This window comes from Engystomops pustulosus, chromosome 9, assembly GCF_040894005.1.
Source record: "Engystomops pustulosus chromosome 9, aEngPut4.maternal, whole genome shotgun sequence".
Lineage (NCBI taxonomy): Eukaryota > Metazoa > Chordata > Amphibia > Anura > Leptodactylidae > Engystomops > Engystomops pustulosus.
Genome location: NC_092419.1, coordinates 104,869,465 through 104,890,708, shown reverse-complemented (window position 1 = coordinate 104,890,708; position 21,244 = coordinate 104,869,465). Strand labels below are relative to the sequence as shown.

Here is a 21,244-nt window from a genome sequence, read left to right as displayed (position 1 = left end):
ATGACTCACCCCCTAGTCCTATAACATGAACCCATTAATTCACTCCTAGTCTTATACCATACCTTAAGCCTCACCCCTAGGTCCTATAACATAACCCTATATCTCACCCCTAGTCCTATAACATAACCCTATATCTCACCCCTAGTCCTATAACATAACCCTATATCTCACCCCTCTATAACACCCTATATCTCACCCCTAGTCCTATAACATAACCCTATATCTCACCCCTAGTCCTATAACATAACCCTATATCTCACCCCTAGTCCTATAACATAACCCTATATCTCACCCCTAGTCCTATAACATAACCCTATATCTCACCCCTAGTCCTATAACATAACCTATATCTCACCCCTAGTCCTATAACATAACCCTATATCTCACCCCCTAGTTCTATAACATAACCCTATATCTCACCCCTAGTCCTATAGACATAACCCTATATCTCACCCCTAGTCCTATAACATAACCCTATATCTCACCCCCTAGTCCTATAACATAACCCTATATCTCACCCCCTAGTCCTATAACATAACCCTATATCTCACCCCCTAGTCCTATAACATAACCCTATATCTCACCCCTAGTCCTATAACATAACCCTATATCTCACCCCTAGTCCTATAACATAACCCTATATCTCACCCCTAGTCCTATAACATAACCCTATATCTCACCCCTAGTCCTATAACATAACCCTATATCTCACCCCCTAGTCCTATAACATAACCCTATATCTCACCCCTAGTCCTATAACATAACCCTATATCTCACCCCTAGTCCTATAACATAACCCTATATCTCACCCCTAGTCCTATAACATAACCCTATATCTCACCCCTAGTCCTATAACATAACCCTATATCTCACCCCTAGTCCTATAACATAACCCTATATCTCACCCCTAGTCCTATAACATAACCCTATATCTCACCCCCTAGTCCTATAACATAACCCTATATCTCACCCCTAGTCCTATAACATAACCCTATATCTCACCCCTAGTCCTATAACATAACCCTATATCTCACCCCTAGTCCTATAACATAACCCTATATCTCACCCCTAGTCCTATAACATAACCCTATATCTCACCCCCTAGTCCTATAACATAACCCTATATCTCACCCCCTAGTCCTATAACATAACCCTATATCTCACCCCTAGTCCTATAACATAACCCTATATCTCACCCCCTAGTCCTATAACATAACCCTATATCTCACCCCCTAGTCCTATAACATAACCCTATATCTCACCCCTAGTCCTATAACATAACCCTATATCTCACCCCTAGTCCTATAACATAACCCTATATCTCACCCCTAGTCCTATAACATAACCCTATATCTCACCCCCTAGTCCTATAACATAACCCTATATCTCACCCCTAGTCCTATAACATAACCCTATATCTCACCCCCTAGTCCTATAACATAACCCTATATCTCACCCCTAGTCCTATAACATAACCCTATATCTCACCCCTAGTCCTATAACATAACCCTATATCTCACCCCTAGTCCTATAACATAACCCTATATCTCACCCCCTAGTCCTATAACATAACCCTATATCTCACCCCTAGTCCTATAACATAACCCTATATCTCACCCCTAGTCCTATAACATAACCCTATATCTCACCCCTAGTCCTATAACATAACCCTATATCTCACCCCTAGTCCTATAACATAACCCTATATCTCACCCCCTAGTCCTATAACATAACCCTATATCTCACCCCTAGTCCTATAACATAACCCTATATCTCACCCCTAGTCCTATAACATAACCCTATATCTCACCCCCTAGTCCTATAACATAACCCTATATCTCACCCCTAGTCCTATAACATAACCCTATATCTCACCCCTAGTCCTATAACATAACCCTATATCTCACCCCTAGTCCTATAACATAACCCTATATCTCACCCCCTAGTCCTATAACATAACCCTATATCTCACCCCTAGTCCTATAACATAACCCTATATCTCACCCCTAGTCCTATAACATAACCCTATATCTCACCCCTAGTCCTATAACATAACCCTATATCTCACCCCCTAGTCCTATAACATAACCCTATATCTCACCCCAGTCCTATAACATAACCCTATATCTCACCCCTAGTCCTATAACATAACCCTATATCTCACCCCCTGTCCTATAACATAACCCTATATCTCACCCCTAGTCTATAACATAACCCTATATCTCACCCCTAGTCCTATAACATAACCCTATATCTCACCCCCTAGTCCTATAACATAACCCTATATCTCACCCCTAGTCCTATAACATAACCCTATATCTCACCCCTAGTCCTATAACATAACCCTATATCTCACCCCCTAGTCCTATAACATAACCCTATATCTCACCCCTAGTCCTATAACATAACCTTATATCTCACCCCTAGTCCTATAACATAACCCTATATCTCACCCCCTAGTCCTATAACATAACCCTATATCTCACCCCCTAGTCCTATAACATAACCCTATATCTCACCCCCTAGTCCTATAACATAACCCTATATCTCACCCCAGTCCTATAACATAACCTTATATCTCACCCCTAGTCCTATAACATAACCTTATATCTCACCCCTAGTCCTATAACATAACCCTATATCTCACCCCTGTCCTATAACATAACCCTATATCTCACCCCCTGTACTATAACATAACCCTATATCTCGCCCCAGTCCTATAACATAACCTTATATCTGACCCCTAGTCCTATAACATAACCCTATATCTCACCCCTAGACCTATAACATAACCCTATATCTCGTCCCTAGTCCTATAACATAACCCTATATCTCACCCCTAGTCCTATAACATAACCCTATATCTCACCCCCTAGTACTATAACATAACCTATATCTCACCCCTAGTCCTATAACATAACCCTATATCTCACCCCTAGTCTATAACATAACCCTATATCTCACCCCCTAGTCCTATAACATAACCCTATATCTCACCCCCTAGTCCTATAACATAACCCTATATCTCACCCCCTAGTCCTATAACATAACCTTATATCTCACCCCTAGTCCTATAACATAACCCTATATCTCACCCCTAGTCCTATAACATAACCCTATATCTCACCCCCTAGTCCTATAACATAACCCTATATCTCACCCCCTAGTCCTATAACATAACCCTATATCTCACCCCCTAGTCCTATAACATAACCCTATATCTCACCCCTAGTCCTATAACATAACCCTATATCTCACCCCTAGTCCTATAACATAACCCTATATCTCACCCCTAGTCCTATAACATAACCCTATATCTCACCCCCTGTACTATAACATAACCCTATATCTCACCCCCTAGTCCTATAACATAACCCTATATCTCACCCCTAGTCCTATAACATAACCTATATCTCACCCCAGTCCTATAACATAACCCTATATCTCACCCCTAGTCCTATAACATAACCTTATATCTCACCCCTAGTCCTATAACATAACCCTATATCTCACCCCTAGTCCTATAACATAACCTTATATCTCACCCCTAGTCCTATAACATAACCCTATATCTCACCCCTAGTCCTATAACATAACCCTATATCTCACCCCTAGTCCTATAACATAACCCTATATCTCACCCCTAGTCCTATAACATAACCCTATATCTCACCCCCTAGTCCTATAACATAACCCTATATCTCACCCCTAGTCCTATAACATAACCCTATATCTCACCCCTAGTCCTATAACATAACCCTATATCTCACCCCAGTCCTATAACATAACCCTATATCTCACCCCTAGTCCTATAACATAACCCTATATCTCACCCCTAGTCCTATAACATAACCCTATATCTCACCCCCTAGTCCTATAACATAACCCTATATCTCACCCCAGTCCTATAACATAACCCTATATCTCACCCCTAGTCCTATTACATAACCCTATATCTCACCCCCTAGTCCTATAACATAACCCTATATCTCACCCCCTGTACTATAACATAACCCTATATCTCACCCCTAGTCCTATTACATAACCCTATATCTCACCCCCTAGTCCTATAACATAACCCTATATCTCACCCCCTGTACTATAACATAACCCTATATCTCACCCCTAGTCCTATTACATAACCCTATATCTCACCCCTAGTCCTATTACATAACCCTATATCTCACCCCCTAGTCCTATAACATAACCCTATATCTCACCCCCTGTACTATAACATAACCCTATATCTCACCCCTAGTCCTATAACATAACCCTATATCTCACCCCCTAGTCCTATAACATAAACCTATATCTCACCCCTAGTCCTATAACATAACCCTATATCTCACCCCCTAGTCCTATAACATAACCCTATATCTCACCCCCTAGTCCTATAACATAACCCTATATCTCACCCCTAGTCCTATAACATAACCCTATATCTCACCCCTAGTCCTATAACATAACCCTATATCTCACCCCCTAGTCCTATAACATAACCCTATATCTCACCCCCTAGTCCTATAACATAACCCTATATCTCACCCCTAGTCCTATAACATAACCCTATATCTCACCCCCTAGTCCTATAACATAACCCTATATCTCACCCCCTAGTCCTATTAACATAACCCTATATCTCACCCCTAGTCCTATAACATAACCCTATATCTCACCCCTAGTCCTATAACATAACCCTATATCTCACCCTAGTCCTATAACATAACCTATATCTCACCCCCTAGTCCTATAACATAACCCTATATCTCACCCCCTGTACTATAACATAACCCTATATCTCACCCCTAGTCCTATAACATAACCCTATATCTCACCCCTAGTCCTATAACATAACCCTATATCTCACCCCTAGTCCTATAACATAACCCTATATCTCACCCCCTGTACTATAACATAACCCTATATCTCACCCCTAGTCCTATAACATAACCCTATATCTCACCCCTAGTCCTATAACATAACCCTATATCTCACCCCTAGTCCTATTACATAACCCTATATCTCACCCCTAGACCTATAACATAACCCTATATCTCACCCCTAGTCCTATAACATAACCCTATATCTCACCCCTAGACCTATAACATAACCCTATATCTCACCCCTAGTCCTATAACATAACCCTATATCTCACCCCTAGACCTATAATATAACCCTATATCTCACCCCCTAGTCCTATAACATAACCCTATATCTCACCCCTAGTCCTATAACATAACCCTATATCTCACCCCTAGTCCTATACATAACCCTATATCTCACCCCTAGTCCTATAACATAACCCTATATCTCACCCCCTAGTCCTATAACATAACCCTATATCTCACCCCCTAGTCCTATAACATAACCCTATATCTCACCCCCTGTACTATAACATAACCCTATATCTCACCCCCTAGTCCTATAACATAACCCTATATCTCACCCCAGTCCTATAACATAACCCTATATCTCACCCCCTAGTCCTATAACATAACCCTATATCTCACCCCCTAGTCCTATAACATAACCTTATATCTCACCCCTAGTCCTATAACATAACCCTATATCTCACCACTAGTCCTATAACATAACCCTATGTCTCACCCCTAGTCCTATAACATAACCCTATATCTCACCCCCTAGTCCTATAACATAACCCTATATCTCACCCCTAGTCCTATAACATAACCCTATATCTCACCCCCTAGTCCTATAACATAACCCTATATCTCACCCCCTGTACTATTACATAACCCTATATCTCACCCCCTAGTCCTATAACATAACCCTATATCTCACCCCAGTCCTATAACATAACCCTATATCTCACCCCTAGTCCTATAACATAACCCTATATCTCACCCCTAGTCCTATAACATAACCTTATATCTCAACCCTAGTCCTATAACATAACCCTATATCTCACCCTAGTCCTATAACATAACCCTATATCTCACCCCCTAGTCCTATAACATAAACCTATATCTCACCCCTAGTCCTATAACATAACCCTATATCTCACCCCAGTCCTATAACATAACCCTATATCTCACCCCTAGTCCTATAACATAACCCTATATCTCACCCCCTGTACTATAACATAACCCTATATCTCACCCCCTAGTCCTATAACATAACCCTATATCTCACCCCAGTCCTATAACATAACCCTATATCTCACCCCCTGTACTATAATATAATCCTATATCTCACCCCCTAGTCCTATAACATAACCCTATATCTCACCCCTAGTCCTATAACATAACCCTATATCTCACCCCTAGTCCTATAACATAACCCTATATCTCACCCCTAGTCCTATAACATAACCCTATATCTCACCCATAACCCTATATCTCACCCCAGTCCTATAACATAACCCTATATCTCACCCCTAGTCCTATAACATAACCCTATATCTCACCCCTAGTCCTATAACATAACCCTATATCTCACCCCTGTCCTATAACATAACCCTATATCTCACCCCTAGTCCTATAACATAACCCTATATCTCACCCCTAGTCCTATAACATAACCCTATATCTCACCCCAGTCCTATAACATAACCCTATATCTCACCCCTAGTCCTATAACATAACCCTATATCTCACCCCCTGTACTATAACATAACCCTATATCTCACCCCCTAGTCCTATAACATAACCCTATATCTCACCCCAGTCCTATAACATAACCCTATATCTCACCCCTAGTCCTATAACATAACCCTATATCTCACCCCTAGTCCTATAACATAACCCTATATCTCACCCCCTAGTCCTATAACATAACCCTATATCTCACCCCCTAGTCCTATAACATAACCCTATATCTCACCCCAGTCCTATAACATAACCCTATATCTCACCCCCTAGTCCTATAACATAATTCTATATCTCACCCCAGTCCTATAACATAACCCTATATCTCACCCCTAGTCCTATAACATAACCTTATATCTCACCCCTAGTCCTATAACATAACCCTATATCTCACCCCTGTCCTATAACATAACCCTATATCTCACCCCCTGTACTATAACATAACCCTATATCTCACCCCTAGTCCTATAACATAACCCTATATCTCACCCCTGTCCTATAACATAACCCTATATCTCACCCCCTGTACTATAACATAACCCTATATCTCACCCCCAGTCCTATAACATAACCCTATATCTCACCCCAGTCCTATAACATAACCCTATATCTCACCCCTAGTCCTATAACATAACCCTATATCTCACCCCTGTCCTATAATATAATCCTATATCTCACCCCTAGTCCTATAACATAACCTTATATCTCACCCCCAGTCCTATAACATAACCTTATATCTCACCCCCAGTCCTATAACATAACCCTATATCTCACCCCTAGTCCTATAACATAACCCTATATCTCACCCCTAGTCCTATAACATAACCCTATATCTCACCCCTAGTCCTATAACATAACCCTATATCTCACCCCTAGTCCTATAACATAACCCTATATCTCACCCCTAGTCCTATAACATAACCCTATATCTCACCCCTAGTCCTATAACATAACCCTATATCTCACCCCCTAGTCCTATAACATAACCCTATATCTCACCCCCTAGTCCTATAACATAACCCTATATCTCACCCCTAGTCCTATAACATAACCCTATATCTCACCCTTAGTCCTATAACATAACCCTATATCTCATCCCTAGTCCTATAACATAACCCTATATCTCACCCCCAGTCCTATAACATAACCTTATATCTCACCCCCAGTCCTATAACATAACCCTATATCTCACCCCTAGTCCTATAACATAACCCTATATCTTACCCCTAGTCCTATAACATAACCCTATATCTCACCCCTAGTCCTATAACATAACCCTATATCTCACCCCTAGTCCTATAACATAACCCTATATCTCACCCCCTAGTCCTATAACATAACCTTATATCTCACCCTCTAGTCCTATAACATAACCCTATATCTCACCCCTAGTCCTATAACATAACCCTATATCTCACCCCTAGTCCTATAACATAACCCTATATCTCACCCCTAGTCCTATAACATAACCCTATATCTCACCCCTAGTCCTATAACATAACCTTATATCTCACCCCTAGTCCTATAGCATAACCCTATATCTCACCCCAGTCCTATAACATAACCCTATATCTCACCCCTAGTCCTATAACATAACCCTATATCTCACCCCTAGTCCTATAACATAACCCTATATCTCACCCCTAGTCCTATTACATAACCCTATATCTCACCCCCTAGTCCTATAACATAACCCTATATCTCACCCCTAGTCCTATAACATAACCCTATATCTCACCCCTAGTCCTTTAACATAACCCTATATCTCACCACTAGTCCTATAACATATCCCTATATCTCACCCCTAGTCCTATAACATAACCCTATATCTCACCCCTAGTCCTATAACATAACCCTATATCTCACCCCTAGTCCTATAACATAACCCTATATCTCACCCCTAGTCCTATTACATAACCCTATATCTCACCCCTAGTCCTATAACATAACCCTATATCTCACCCCTAGTCCTATAACATAACCCTATATCTCACCCCTAGTCCTATAACATAACCCTATATCTCACCCCCTAGTCCTATAACATAACCCTATATCTCACCCCTAGTCCTATAACATAACCCTATATCTCACCCCCTAGTCCTATAACATAACCCTATATCTCACCCCTAGTCCTATAACATAACCCTATATCTCACCCCCTAGTCCTATAACATAACCCTATATCTCACCCCTAGTCCGATAACATAACCCTATATCTCACCCCTAGTCCTATAACATAACCCTATATCTCACCCCTAGTCCTATAACATAACCCTATATCTCACCCCTAGTCCGATAACATAACCCTATATCTCACCCCTAGTCCTATAACATAACCCTATATCTCACCCCTAGTCCTATAACATAACCTTATATCTCACCCCCTAGTCCTATAACATAACCCTATATCTCACCCCTAGTCCTATAACATAACCCTATATCTCACCCCCTAGTCCTATAACATAACCCTATATCTCACCCCTAGTCCTTTAACATAACCCTATATCTCACCCCCTAGTCCTATAACAAAACCCTATATCTCACCCCCTAGTCCTATAACATAACCCTATATCTCACCCCCTAGTCCTATAACATAACCCTATATCTCACCCCCTACTCCTATAACATAACCCTATATCTAACTCCCTGTCCTATAACATAACCCTATATCTCACCCCCTGTACTATAACATAACCCTATATCTCACCCCCTAGTCCTATAACATAACCCTATTTCTCACCCCTAGTCCTATAACAGAACCCTATATCTCACCTCTAGTCCTATAACATAACCCTATATCTCACCCCCTAGTCCTATAACATAACCCTATATCTCCCCCCTAGTCCTATAACATAACCCTATATCTCACCCCTAGTCCTATAACATAACCTTATATCTCACCCCTAGTCCTATAACATAACCCTATATCTCACCCCAGTCCTATAACATAACCCTATATCTCACCCCCTAGTCCTATAACATAACCCTATATCTCACCCCCTAGTCCTATAACATAACCCTATATCTCACCCCCTAGTCCTATAACATAACCCTATATCTCACCCCTAGTCCTATAACATAACCCTATATCTCACCCCCTAGTCCTATAACATAACCCTATATCTCACCCCCTGTACTATAACATAACCCTATATCTCACCCCCTAGTCCTATAACATAACCCTATATCTCACCCCCTAGTCCTATAACATAACCCTATATCTCCCCCTAGTCCTATAACATAACCCTATATCTCCCCCCTAGTCCTATAACATAACCCTATATCTCACCCCTAGTCCTATAACATAACCCTATATCTCACCCCTAGTCCTATAACATAACCCTATATCTCACCCCTAGTCCTATAACATAACCCTATATCTCACCCCTGTCCTATAATATAATCCTATATCTCACCCCTAGTCCTATAACATAACCCTATATCTCACCCCTAGTCCTATAACATAACCCTATATCTCACCCCCTGTACTATAACATAACCCTATATCTCACCCCCTAGTCCTATAACATAACCCTATATCTCACCCCAAGTCCTATAACATAACCCTATATCTCACCCCCTGTACTATAACATAACCCTATATCTCACCCCCTAGTCCTATAACATAACACTATATCTCACCCCAAGTCCTATAACATAACCCTATATCTCACCCCTAGTCCTATAACATAACCCTATATCTCACCCCTGTCCTATAATATAATCCTATATCTCACCCCTAGTCCTATAACATAACCCTATATCTCACCCCTAGTCCTATAACATAACCCTATATCTCACCCCCTAGTCCTATAACATAACCTTATATCTCACCCTCTAGTCCTATAACATAACCCTATATCTCACCCCCTAGTCCTATAACATAACCCTATATCTCCCCCTAGTCCTATAACATAACCCTATATCTCCCCCCTAGTCCTATAACATAACCCTATATCTCACCCCTAGTCCTATAACATAACCCTATATCTCACCCCTGTCCTATAATATAATCCTATATCTCACCCCTAGTTCTATAACATAACCCTATATCTCACCCCCTGTACTATAACATAACCCTATATCTCACCCCTAGTCCTATAACATAACCCTATATCTCACCCCCTGTACTATAACATAACCCTATATCTCACCCCCTAGTCCTATAACATAACCCTATATCTCACCCCAAGTCCTATAACATAACCCTATATCTCACCCCCTGTACTATAACATAACCCTATATCTCACCCCCTAGTCCTATAACATAACACTATATCTCACCCCAAGTCCTATAACATAACCCTATATCTCACCCATAGTCCTATAACATAACCCTATATCTCACCCCTGTCCTATAATATAATCCTATATCTCACCCCTAGTCCTATAACATAACCCTATATCTCACCCCTAGTCCTATAACATAACCCTATATCTCACCCCCTAGTCCTATAACATAACCTTATATCTCACCCTCTAGTCCTATAACATAACCCTATATCTCACCCCTAGTCCTATAATATAATCCTATATCCCTCCCCCTGTCCTATAACTTAGCCCTATACTCCATAGGTTGGGCCTCTCTGTGCCCTGTGTATACCTCATCTCTGCCCGCACCCATGTCTATGGCACATATCACATCATTATTTCTTCTCCCTGATGCCAGGTGTAGGGTGGCACTGCACTGGGTGATATATGTGTCACCAGCCGCCCGTCCTAATGACTTACATGTGACAGGAGGAAGAATAAGGGGGGGCAGACCACACATGTGACCAGTGCCCAATAGTGATGTAGTGGGTAGTGCCATAGATGACGGGGTACAGGTCACTGACTGATGGAGATACCACCTATATGAGAAGCACGCGTGTGATGTGTTTGACCACAGACCATAGCAGCATTATTAGGGAAATATCTGTACACTGTATGTTGGAATTATTGGGGCACTGTATGGTGATGGTATCTGGTAATTGTAAGGCGGTATTAATCGCTGGATATTGGAATAATTTGGGCACTGTATGGCAGTATTATTCTGCACTGTATGTTACAATTATTTGGGTACTGTATGGTATTATTTGGGTGCTGTATAGTAGTATTATTTGGGCACTGTATGTTGGAATTATTTTGGTACTGTATAGTAGTATTATTTGGGCACTGTATGTTGGAATTATTTTGGTACTGTATAGTAGTATTATTTGGGCACTGTATGTTGGAATTATTTGGGTACTGTATAGTAGTTTTATTTGGGCACTGTATAGCTGTTTTATTTGGGCACTGTATGGCAGAATTATTTGGGCAGTGTATGGCAGAATTAATTGGGTACTGTATGGTATTATTTGGGTACGGTATAGTAGTATTATTTGGACAATGTATGCTGGAATTATTTGAGTACTATATGGTGATATAATTTGGGTATTGTATGGCACTATTATTTGGGCACTGTGTGTTGGAATTATTTGGGTACTGTATAGCATTATTTGGTTACTGTATAGCAGTATTATTTGGGCACTGTATGTTGGAATTATTTGGGTACTGTATGGTCGTATTTGGGCACTGTATGTTGGAATTATTTGGGTACTGTATGGTCGTATTTGGGTACTGTATGTTGGAATTATTTGGGTACTGTATGGTGGTATTTGGTTACGGTATGGCAGTATTATTTGGGCACTATATGTTGGAATTATTTGGTTACCATATAGTGGTATTATTTGGGTACGGTATGGAAGCATTATTTGGGCACTGTATGGTGGTATTTGGGTACTGTATGGCAGTATTATTTGAGCACTATATGTTGGAATTATTTGGTTACCATATAGTGGTATTATTTGGGCACTGTATGGTGGTATTATTATAACTACTGTATTGTATTATAATATATTATAGTGTAGTGTACTATGCACTATGTCTCCATGCTGGCTTCATGTGAACACTGTGGTCATCTCCAGCAGTCACATGATAACACTATATGGCGGCACTGGATTACCAGATGGCGGATGAGAGGAATTTCACATTATTACGGTCCAGTGACAAGCAGATGGATCACACAGCACATTCCAGCGTCCTCATGGGAAGAACTTCCTAATCTGCCGCCCCCCTCGACTCCTAAATAACCCACCTCATATTATCTCCAGGGAGGGGTCTCATGACATCTGCTCTGGACCCACCTCCCCCAGCCCATCTGTATATCCCACCCCAGCTACTGCTTGTATAGCAAATAACTTTACTTATAACTGTTATACATGAGGATGTAGCAGAGCTGTCTTCCACCTATTTGCTGTGTAGCGGTATTCTTCATGGAGTATTTGTTATCACTGAGCATGGTATGGCAGTATTATGTGTAATATGACAATAGTATGGCGGTATTATGTGTAGTATGAGAATAGTATGGCGGTATTATGCAGTCCTTTTTTATGGTGTAATATGAGAATAGTATGGCGGTTTTATGTTTTCACTGTATGTTGGTATAATATGATACAAGCTGTATGATGTGGTTACAGTGTGGCAGTACTATGTGAGCAGTGTTAGGCAGCATTATCTGTTCACTATACGGTGTCGGTGTGTAAAAGGTACACTATAAGCATTGTATGGAATTATTGTGTTGTCCCTGCCTGGAGATATTATATTAGAATTGTATAGCAGTATAATGCATGCATAGCGGTATTATGTGGTCACTGTATGGGGGTATGAGCATTGAATGGTGGGAGTATGTGGTCACTGTATGGTGGTAATATGTGAGCACTGTTTGGCAGTATAATTTAACTACTGTATGGAAGTATTACATAAGCTGTATGTGGCTGTATTATGGGATCACAGTATGGCGGTATTATATGAACATTATATAGATCACTAATTACACTGTAATGCAGGAGTGGACTCTATTACTGTATATATCAGTAATGTGGTAAAGTTGGGTGACTAGGTGTGTGTAGTAGTAGTCACCCAGCTTTCCTAGGAACAGATAGTAACCATAGTATATGCTGTGTAAGATGTGTGTGGTGCTGAGCTGGGACTTGGCAGCGGTGCCATGAGGCGCGGAGCGGGCAGATAATTCCATATGTTTTCGATTACGGACACTCACGAGATGATTCCAGGAATTTTAACCCTGAAAACATCCAGAACAAGAGAAAAACAAGGAGGCGGAGACAAGGAAGATTCCTAGATGACAGGGACAGAGAGGTCACTGCTGCTACTACAGTTACAGGGACATCTCCAGGCACCGGGGTAAGAGGGTCACCTGATAATACCCCTTTATTAAAAGGGGCCTCCAGGCCGAGGAATAGAGGGTAACTTACTTATAGACTTTGTCTTTCACTTCTTTCCCATTTCAAGATCTCTGTTTGCTGTCAGTGACTTGGGAATTGTAACAGGTTTGTTTCCTGTGTTGATACCTGCGTTGATACATTGTAACAGCACAGGTGTACGTCACTGGATGCAACTGTAACAGCCCTTCAGCTATGGTAAGGATGCTGGGTTACACACAGCTTTAGATCGGGGAGAATGTTCCAGTTTAGGGACAGCAAGCAGAGATCTGGAAAGGGGAAATTAAGTATAAACTAGGAGTGGAGGGTAAACTAGTGTTCTCTGTTATCAGCCACTACATTGAATGTCTGGAAGTGGAAGGTGTTGTGCTATACTGTATTTCAGACAGCAATGTTTGTGTTATGTGTTATTTTGTATGCACTCTCCTAAAATACTCTGTGCTGCTGTGGGCGCTCTGCCTGTCCTCATATGAGTGGTCTGGTCACTACCTTCTATGTAAAAAAGTCTTCTCCTTACATACTCTGTGCTGCTGGAAATAATCCCAGCCGGTTCCCTTTTACTCTAGTAGCCACATGTGGTGACCACTTACCTGTGATAACCATGGACAGGACATTTCTAGTGATCTGCTGCCACCTGCTGCTCTCTAGTAGTATTACAGCACTTTCATGTAGCAGCAGTCTTGACCCCTACATGTGGCAGTGTTAGGTATTGACCCTGGAGAGATGTGTAATCAGACCTTTGTGTATATTTTTAGTAGCAGCAGGACTGTGATATACACCGTAGATTTATATTCCAGGATTGTAGCTTCTACAAGTGCTTTGGGGGCGTGTCCTCACACTGCTGTGCTCTGTGCTCTCTGCATTGAGCTGCTGCACTCCTGCCACGTTACTCCCAGCATCCCTCTCCAATCCTATGTATTTCCTCTTACAGAAATGTAGCAGAGAGAAGCCGGCGGCCGATAAGAGAACTGGAACGGCAGAGCGGGGGTCAGTACACGCCTGGGCTCCGCAGGATGTATCTGCGCATTTTTCTGCTGGCTTTTCTGACTGGACGCTCCACCACAGAAGTGATACCCGGTGAGGGCAGAATCTGCACACTACCATTATAGACTGATACATTGTACCTGTATGACTGTATTTATGCTCCTCCCCGCAGCCATATGTCGCTATGCCCTGGGCATGCACGACCGCACTATACGTGATGAGGACATCACCGCCTCCAGCCAATGGTACGAGTCAACTGGACCCCAGTATGCAAGGTATGAGCATGTCTAAGCGCTCTCATCTCATCCGTATTCTGTGTGTATAACATATGTGCAGCACTCAATATTCTATAGGCAACACTATACACAGGCAGCATTCTAGATTCACTGGGGCTTATTCACTGGGGCTCATTTACCTGCCACTGTGCCCTTTACGGCGATTACTTTTGGACACGTGTATTTTATATTTCATTGTAGTCAGTTCATTATTGCTGCTTGATTTCTATGTTTCAATAAAGTCTGTGACTATGAATATACTTTGGAGGCGTGACCTCTTCCTTTTTCAAGCATTTGGTGGTATTCATCGTGGCTGTTGGTAGCTTTCGGTCCTCTGCTAAACAGCTTTATTTTTGGTGTGTGCCACATTTAACATGCAAAGTCTGTCGCACGCCCTATGTTAAAGGTGCACCACTAGAAAGTTGGTGAACCCTGTGGGGCCAGTGCAGGAGAGCGCCAGATTCATGATTTCTGGTGCACGTTCTTCATGGATTTGTCACGCCGAGCATTATACACGGGCAGAGAACTTTTACTGCAGTTTCATGCATTCTTAGTAAATGTGCCCCAATGTGTGCTGCTTCATGTTTTATTTGTAGAACTCTATGGGGCACATTTACTTACCCGGTCCATTCGGCGGCTTCTCGGACAAGCGTTCGGATCTTCCGGCGATTCATGAAGGTCCTGCGCCCGATGTCCACCAGGTGTCGCTGCTGCGCCGTGGTCCGGCGAGTTGCATCAGAGTTCACTGATCTCTTCCTGGTGCATGTGAGTATGGCCCGTGCGACCAATTTTTTGTTTTAAATGCGGCGGTTTTTCCGAATCTGTCGGGTTTTCGTTCGGCCACGCCCCCGATTTCCGTCGCGTGCATGCCAGCGCTGATGCGCCACAATTCGATCGCGTGCGCCAAAAACCTGGGGCAATTCATGGAAAATCGGCGCAAATCGGAAATATTCGGGTAACACGTCGGGAAAACGCGAATCAGGCCCTTAGTAAATGACCCCCTATATTTTATACGGAGCAGTAGCACTCTGTTCTGTCTGTAGCACTCTATATCCATACGGAGCACTCTATATAGGGCACTGGATGTTCTGCCGGTAGCACTTTATGTCAATACAAAGCACTCCATTTTAGATGTGACACTCCATATTCCCTACAAAACAATGGGGCAGCAGGTGTCGCTGCTGCGCTGAGGTCCGCCGGAGTTCACCTTCTTCTTCATGGTGCATGTGAGTGCTTGATCTTGCGACACAAATTCTTTTTTTACATTTTGAGGTTTTTCCAAATCCGTTGGGTTGTCCAACGGCCACGCCCCCAGATTTCTGTCGTGTGCAAGCAGGCGCTGATGCGACACAATCCGATCGCCAAAATCCCGAGGCAATTCGGCACAAAACAGAAATATTTGGGAAACCCGATGAAAGTGCGGTGTTCGGACCCTTAGTAAATGAGCCCCAATATGTTTTCTATATGTTCTGTCTTAAGCACTCTTTATTCATACAGAACACTCTACAGGCAGTCCCCGGGTTACATACAAGATAGGGACTGTAGGTTTGTTCTTAAGTTGAATTTGTATGTAAGTCGAAACTGTATATTTTATCATTGTAGTTCCCGGCAATTTTTTTTTTTGCCCCAGTGACAATTGGAGTTTCAAATTTTTTTGCTGTAATAGGACCAAGAATTATCAATAAAGCTTCATTGCAGACAATTTTAAGCTGATTATTGCAATCTGGGACTATTTTAAAGCATCCAGAGAGCTTCACCAGAGGTCACAGTGGGCAGAGGGGTCCGTCTGTAACTATGGGTTGTCTGTAAGTCGGGTGTCCTTAAGTAGGGGACCGCCTGTATTTCCATCTGTAGCTCTTTTTATTCATACAGAACACTCGGTTTCTATTTTGGTCACTCTTTGTTCTGTGCGTAGCTCTCTTTATCCATACAGAGAATTCTGACCTCCATTTATTAAAGTGTTTGCGCCAGTTTTCTGTCTGACATTGTACTAGAAAGAACATGCAAACTACTTGTGAAAGTGTCTTCGCCAGTTTTGTGTCGCAGCTGCTCTGTCTGGCAAAACAGAAAAAATGTCAGGCAAAGGGGCGAGTTAGTACTTAGTCAGTGTATGCGCCATATTTATTACTGACATGCTCAGCAATTCTGCAGCAGGAACAAAGTGCAACAAAAATAATGGTGCACACTTTCGGAGCAGTGCAGGGGGCGCCAGATCAATGAAGACCGGGCACCACAATTCATGAATCTTGCGCCACCTGCACTGTTTTTGATAAATGTGGGCCGCTGTGTCTGTATGTAGCACTCCATATTCATATGTGGCTCTCTATATGCATCTATATCTGTATATTTGGAGCTCTATGTGGTTTTAGCACTCTATATGCATACAGAGCTCTCTGTTTCTATAGGTGTCTCTCTCAGGTAGAGCTGATAGCATTTATATTTCAGTGAATTCTTGGATACGGATAGATGATGTAACAGAAATCCCACTGTGTTTTCAGATTCCCTGAATACTCTGGATCGCTCTGCACTGGGCAGTAGATATCTGTGATTTTTGGGTGGTGGGACCTTCTATTCCCTGTGCTGTTTTTTTGTACCCCGGCTGCGGTACACAATGCCCACGTGCCCTGAATACTCTGGATCGCTCTGCACTGGGCAGTAGATATCTGTGATTTTTGGGTGGTGGGACCTTCTATTCCCTGTGCTGTTTTTTTGTACCCCGGCTGCGGTACACAATGCCCACGTGCCCTGAATACTCTGGATCGCTCTGCACTGGGCAGTAGATATCTGTGATTTTTGGGTGGTGGGACCTTCTATTCCCTGTGCTGTTTTTTTGTACCCCGGCTGCGGTACACAATGCCCACGTGCCGGGCACTATGCATCCCGAACCACAGACCATATGAGGGAATGCATAGGACCCCCCAGTCCATGCTTTTTACCGCTCCATTACACAACTTTTGTCTTACTCTTCCCTCAGATTACAACGTGAAGAAGGTGATGGCGCCTGGTGCCCTGCGGGTCTCCTGCAGCCGGAGGACGTGCAGTACTTACAGATACATCTACACAAACTATTCTTCATTACTTTGATTGGAACTCAAGGTCGCCACGCCCGAGCCACCGGGAAGGAGTTTGCCAGATCTTACCGTGTGGACTACAGTCGGAATGGAGAGCGTTGGCTTTCATGGAAGGACCACCAAGGACAACAGGCAAGGACTCTTCACCCCTAAAGCTTCCTAAAGGGCTGTCAGACCTCAAAACATTGAGTGAGCTTGGGTGACTCCTATGTGGTCTGCCACATAGCACCCAGATTTTGGAGTGAATGGAGTAGAGCCTATTCCATTGTGGGTTAATAGGTAGGTAGATAATATTGAACCCCCTAGAGATGGACATATGGGACATCTTAGGACATGGTGAGTAAGACTCATGACACCAACTTGGTGGGAGGGATGGAGACACAATGTCTTCTTCCATGGTTACACCTCATCCTGACGACGCGGCCGCTTACTCCACCACGTAGGTCAACAAAGAAACGGAAACGATTCAACGCCCTTCATCGAAAATCATATCTCCCCAACCACGATGTGCGTGCGAGCTGTATAACCGCAGACTGGCCCTGAGGCACTGGTTAGTGGCGAGGGGGCCGCACGCTTATCCTTGGCATAACTTCTGATTATATCCATCACTGAGATATGACCTTGTTATTCATCAGGATCCAGAACACTGGAAGTGTCTACATAATAGTCACTGAACCTGTACAATCTGTATCTAGATGAGATGGAAAGATGGATACATACACTGGAGATACATTTATACATTTTCTTTACTTAGGTTATTAAAGGCAATGTTGATGAGTATGATGTTGTTCTGACCGATCTAAAACCTCCAATCATCGCCAGTCACATCCGAGTGATCCCGGTGACTAAGGTCCCGATGACAGTGTGTATGCGGGTGGAGTTGTACGGCTGCGCCTGGCAGGGTAAGGACATACATCCATAGTGGGCACACGGCATGGTGAAGGAACGTGGTGTGACCTGTCTTATCTGTGTTCCAGATGGCCTGAAATCCTACAGTATTCCGGAAGGAGAGACCTATATAGCTCCTGGACATCCCAACGCCTACCTGAACGACTCGACGTACGATGGATACCTAGAGAAGAGGTATAGTACCTGAGATGATACTGTAGGTTGGGTAATAGAAAGACTGGCGCCTCTTCTACCACAATGTTGGACTCTGAGAATAATCTTCTCATGCCGTCCACCGGGCTAAAACATCCTCCTGTAATTCCACCTTCTACCTGCAGGCGTCTGTTTGACGGTTTGGGTCAGCTGACAGACGGCGTGCTGGGATTGGACGACTTCACTCAGAGCCACCAATACCGCGTGTGGCCCGGGTACGACTACGTCGGCTGGAAGAACGAGAGCATGCGCAACGGATACGTGGAGATAGAGTTCCAGTTTGATGGACCCCGAAACTTTACATTCATGAAGGTGAGCGAGATGTCTTCTCCGTGTTTGTGATGCTACTGAACACGTCTTCATACGTCACCTGCCAATGTAGACGTCATTCGTGAACCAGTGCTCCATTCATGAACTGCAGAGCATTGTTGCGTTTCTTCTTGCTTCTCCAGGTCCACTGTAATAATATGTTTACTAAGGGGGTGAAGATCTTCCAGAGGGCAGAGTGCTTCTTCAAATCCCGACAACAGTCAGACTGGGAGCTGGAGTCGGTGGGGGTGGTGACGGTTCTGGACGACAAGAATCCCAGTTCTAGATTTGTCATGATCCCGTTACAGCAGAGAGTCGGGAGCTTCATCCTCTGCAAGTTCTACTTTGCCGACACCTGGATGATGTTCAGCGAGATCTCCTTCCAGTCCAGTGAGACATCTCATGTTGTGTGTTTTGTGATTGTGAGAGAGACATCTCATGTTGTGTGACTTGTGATCGTGAGAGCGGCGGATGTAGCAGAGCTGAAAGAGCTGCAGACGCCATATAACAAGGCGTTGTGCCATATGACCAATCCATCTCTGCTCTAGTTATCTCTTCTTGTATATCTTCACACATTCGCTCATACATCAGTGTATCTTCCTGTTTACCGTTATCATGAGATTTATATAAGATGCTGCATTCTGATTGGTAGCTTCGAGGAACAGTATTATAGCTTTAAACTGTTCAACAACAGGGGCAGGAAGTGTTGTCTGGGGAACAAAACTTTAATTTAAGTCACTTAATTTCATATGTTTTCTTCTCCCCCCCCCAGACATGGATATTGAAGTGCCCACAATAGTTACTCTCCCTCCAACTACTGTCAAGGCTGCTACCACCGAGAACCCAATCCTGAACGCTACTGAGAGGAAATCTGGTGGGTGTTGTGTACATGATACTATGAACGTACCATCATCTCCTCCACCTCCGTATCCTCTGCCACCCACTTTGAGATTAACTAGTTACAACTCCGACAATAACCACAAACCACCCTCCAAACATACCACGGCTGGTTAACACAATGGGGGTCATTTACTAAGGGCCCGATTCGCGTTTTCCCAACGTGTTACCCGGATATTTCCCATTTGCGCCGATTTTCCCTGTATTGCCACGGGATTTTGGCGCACGTGATCGGATTGTGGCGCATCGGCGCCGGCGTGCACGTGACGGAAATCGGTGGGCGTGGCCAAACGAAAACCCGACGGATTCGGAAAAACCGCATTTAACCCCTTAACGCTCTGCGCCGTAGCTCTACGGCGCAGAGGTATAAGGGATGTATGAAGAGGGCTCACGGGCTGAGTCCTCTTCATACAAAGGTGGGGGTTTTTGCAAAATGCATAAAACCCCCACCGCTAATAACCGCGGTCAGTGCTAGCACCGATCGCGGCTATTAACCCCCCCGTTGCCGCCGGCGGCATTTAAAAGACGGCGGCGCGCGGGCGCCGCCATCTTTTTTTCGATCGCCACGCCCCCGAACGTCATCGGGGGGCGGCGATCGGTTGCCATGGTAGCCTTGTGTCTTCTTTTGACACGAGGCTATCTGGCAGCTGCAGATTCGTTACAATGAGCCAGTGGCTCATTGTAATGAATGTGCTGCAAAAATGCCATATATTGCAATACAGAAGTATTGCAGTATATGG

General features: G+C 43.2%; 1 protein-coding gene across 2 annotated transcripts in view; it reads left to right on the top strand.

Moving 5' to 3' along the window:
- LOC140077772 (discoidin domain-containing receptor 2-like) overlaps window positions 1–21,244 on the top strand; it is a 116,331-nt gene that overhangs the window by 78,099 nt on the left and 16,988 nt on the right. For both annotated transcript variants that reach the window (XM_072125225.1, XM_072125223.1), the window contains 8 exons: window positions 14,799–14,944; window positions 15,024–15,126; window positions 18,101–18,329; window positions 18,952–19,099; window positions 19,175–19,280; window positions 19,424–19,610; window positions 19,751–19,997; window positions 20,380–20,481. In XM_072125225.1, the coding sequence (XP_071981326.1) occupies window positions 14,881–14,944; window positions 15,024–15,126; window positions 18,101–18,329; window positions 18,952–19,099; window positions 19,175–19,280; window positions 19,424–19,610; window positions 19,751–19,997; window positions 20,380–20,481 (1,186 nt within the window). In that variant the 5' untranslated portion in view covers window positions 14,799–14,880. The remainder of the gene's footprint in view (window positions 1–14,798; window positions 14,945–15,023; window positions 15,127–18,100; window positions 18,330–18,951; window positions 19,100–19,174; window positions 19,281–19,423; window positions 19,611–19,750; window positions 19,998–20,379; window positions 20,482–21,244) is intronic.